This window comes from Sardina pilchardus, chromosome 22, assembly GCF_963854185.1.
Source record: "Sardina pilchardus chromosome 22, fSarPil1.1, whole genome shotgun sequence".
In the NCBI taxonomy this organism is placed as follows: Eukaryota; Metazoa; Chordata; class Actinopteri; order Clupeiformes; family Clupeidae; genus Sardina; species Sardina pilchardus.
The window spans coordinates 9,665,993-9,668,492 of NC_085015.1; the positions used below are offsets into that span (position 1 = coordinate 9,665,993).

Consider the following 2,500-nt stretch of genomic DNA (forward strand, 5'->3'; position numbering starts at 1 on the left):
AAAGAAACAGGAGCTAACCGGCACCATATCTGAACTACAGCTCTGGAAAACATGAAGAGACCACTGCACATTTTTCTGATGAATTGGCGTTCATAGTCAAATATTGCTATGGTCGCTTCATTTTGAATATGGCCGTCAACTCATTCGAATGTCCTTCAGCAACTGTAGGATGGCATCAGAAAAATGTGCAGTGGTCTCTTCATTTTTTCCAGAGCTGTATATGCAGAGCAATAAAAAAAAATATTTTTAAATGAATAATAAATAAATAATCACTTGTCTCTCGTTAAACAAGACATAACGGAAATCTTATTATAGAAGAAGACATTGTAAGGCCATGGCCTAGTGCATTTACCCAGTACTGCTGTGTATTTTGGGTTCATTTCGCCGTGTGTACGTCTGTGTTGACAGACATGAAGATGGAGCGGAAATTAGCGCTGACAATGACAGCCACCTGCAAAGACTCCATCGGCTGGATGTTCTCCAAGCTGGACACCGACAGTGACCTGTACCTTGGCCAACCGGAGCTGTCCGCCATCAATCTGGACAAGTACGAGGTCTGCATCCGGCCCTTCTTCAACTCCTGCGACAGCGACAAGGACGGGAAGGTGTCCATGGTGGAGTGGTGCTTCTGCTTCTGGAGAGAGAGTGAGTCCCTGGGGGGGAGAGGGAGGGAGAGAGGGAGGGAGGAAGAGGGAGAGAGGGAGAGAGGAAGGGAGGAAGGGAGAGAGAGAGAGAGAGAGAAGAAGGTGTTCATGGTGGAGTGGTGCTTCTGCTTCTGGAGAGAGAGTGAGTCCCTGGGGGGGGGGGAAGGGAGGGAGGGAAGGAGGAAGAGGGAGGAAGGGAGGGAGGGAGGGAAGGAAAGAGAGAGAGATGGAGAGAGGAAGAGGGAGAGAGAGAGAGAGGGAGGGAGAGAGGGAGGGAGGGAGGGAGAGAGGAAGGGAGAGAGAAGGAAAGATAGATGGAAAGAGAGAGATGGAGAGAGGGAGGGAGAGAGGAAGGAGGGAGGGAATGAAAGAGAGAGAGGTGGAGGGAGGAAGAGGGAGAGAGAGGGTGGGAGAGAGAAAGAGAGAGATGGAGAGAGAGGGGGGTTAGGAGAGACAAAAGGAGATAAATGGAGAGGGAGGGAGAGAGTGGTAGAGATGGAAGAAGTGGGTAGAGAGGGAAGGAGATGGAGAAAGAGAGATGTGGGTAGAGAAGGAGAGAGGAAGAGGGAGTAGAGAGGGAGAGGGACAAAGAGAGGTGTGGGTAGAGAGGAAGAGAGGGAGGAGGAAGAGAGGGGAAGAGAGGAAGAGAGGGGAAGAGAGGGAGATAGAGAGTTGTGGGTAGAGACAGAGGGAGGAGGATGGACTAAGATTGAGACTGGTGTAATAGAAAGTACCCCTAAAGCCCCAGTGTGCCTGCAGGGCAAACCCATTTGCTTCACATTATGCCAAAGATCCCCTGAGGGGCCCAGGCAAGTTTCTGTTGTGAAATTTAACTCATCAAGCACTTATCAGCTTGTCTCTCACACAGCACACACCCCTGCCTCCAGGAATACATTAATATCCTTGAACAGGCTACACAGCTCTTTACACGAGCTACAGGAGATGAGAACAGGCCTGATGAAATAGGATCCAATGTGATCGACTGGGCATTTAACATCCCTGAATAATGCTTGAGTTTGTATTGATCACTCTGTGTGTGATATTCTGTACAGTCCAGAGTCAGCTTTTGATTTTTCCACAGCAAACATATCTGATCTCGTTTACACGCTGCATTAATATGCAAGCGGTGTGTGTGTGTGTGTGTGTGTGTGTGTGTGTGTGTGTGTGTGTGTGTGTGTGTGTGTGTGTGTGTGTGTGTGTGTGTGTGTGTGTGTGTGTGTGTGTGTGTGTGTGTGTGTGTGTGCGCGTGCGTAGGCGCAAAGATCTATATCCAGATAACAAACAATCTGATCTCACCCGTGCATCTACATCTGGTGTTAATACAGATGCTTATCACCTACACTGTGTTTGGACTCTGATTGGATCAGATGTCGCCGCATTCAGGAGGCAATGTGCAAGCGGTTCAGTTCTGATAACCATTTGCATGGCTTGTGTTTATAATACCTGATATCCTTTGATATCCACTGTAAGCGTCAGATAGGCCGGCTGCCTGGTGTTGCTGTGATGTTGGCTATGTGTGTCTAATGCCATGGGTGCGTTATGTTATCTGGGAACTTACTGTTCATGAATGTAAGACGTAAAATGACTGGAGTTTAACGTTAGAGTGGAGATTTCTGGTGTTGTCTGCTGTGTTACACTCCATTAGATCAGGGAATGGAAAGACTTCTTTCTGATGGTTCAGTGAATTCCACTTGATACCCTCAGGCACATGTACACACACGCGCGCACACACACACACACACACACACACACACACACACACACACACACACACACACACACACACACACACAAACACCCAATAACACAACCATGCACACATACTCACACAAACACATGCAAGCACACTTGTTTAC

At 48.2% G+C, this 2,500-nt stretch overlaps 1 protein-coding gene across 1 annotated transcript in view; it reads left to right on the top strand.

The window, feature by feature from the left end:
• Positions 1 to 2,500, top strand: part of LOC134070451 (testican-2-like) — a 39,832-nt gene that overhangs the window by 29,826 nt on the left and 7,506 nt on the right. The window contains exon 7 of the mRNA XM_062526821.1: positions 409 to 645. Coding sequence (XP_062382805.1) covers positions 409 to 645 — 237 coding nt within the window. The remainder of the gene's footprint in view (positions 1 to 408; positions 646 to 2,500) is intronic.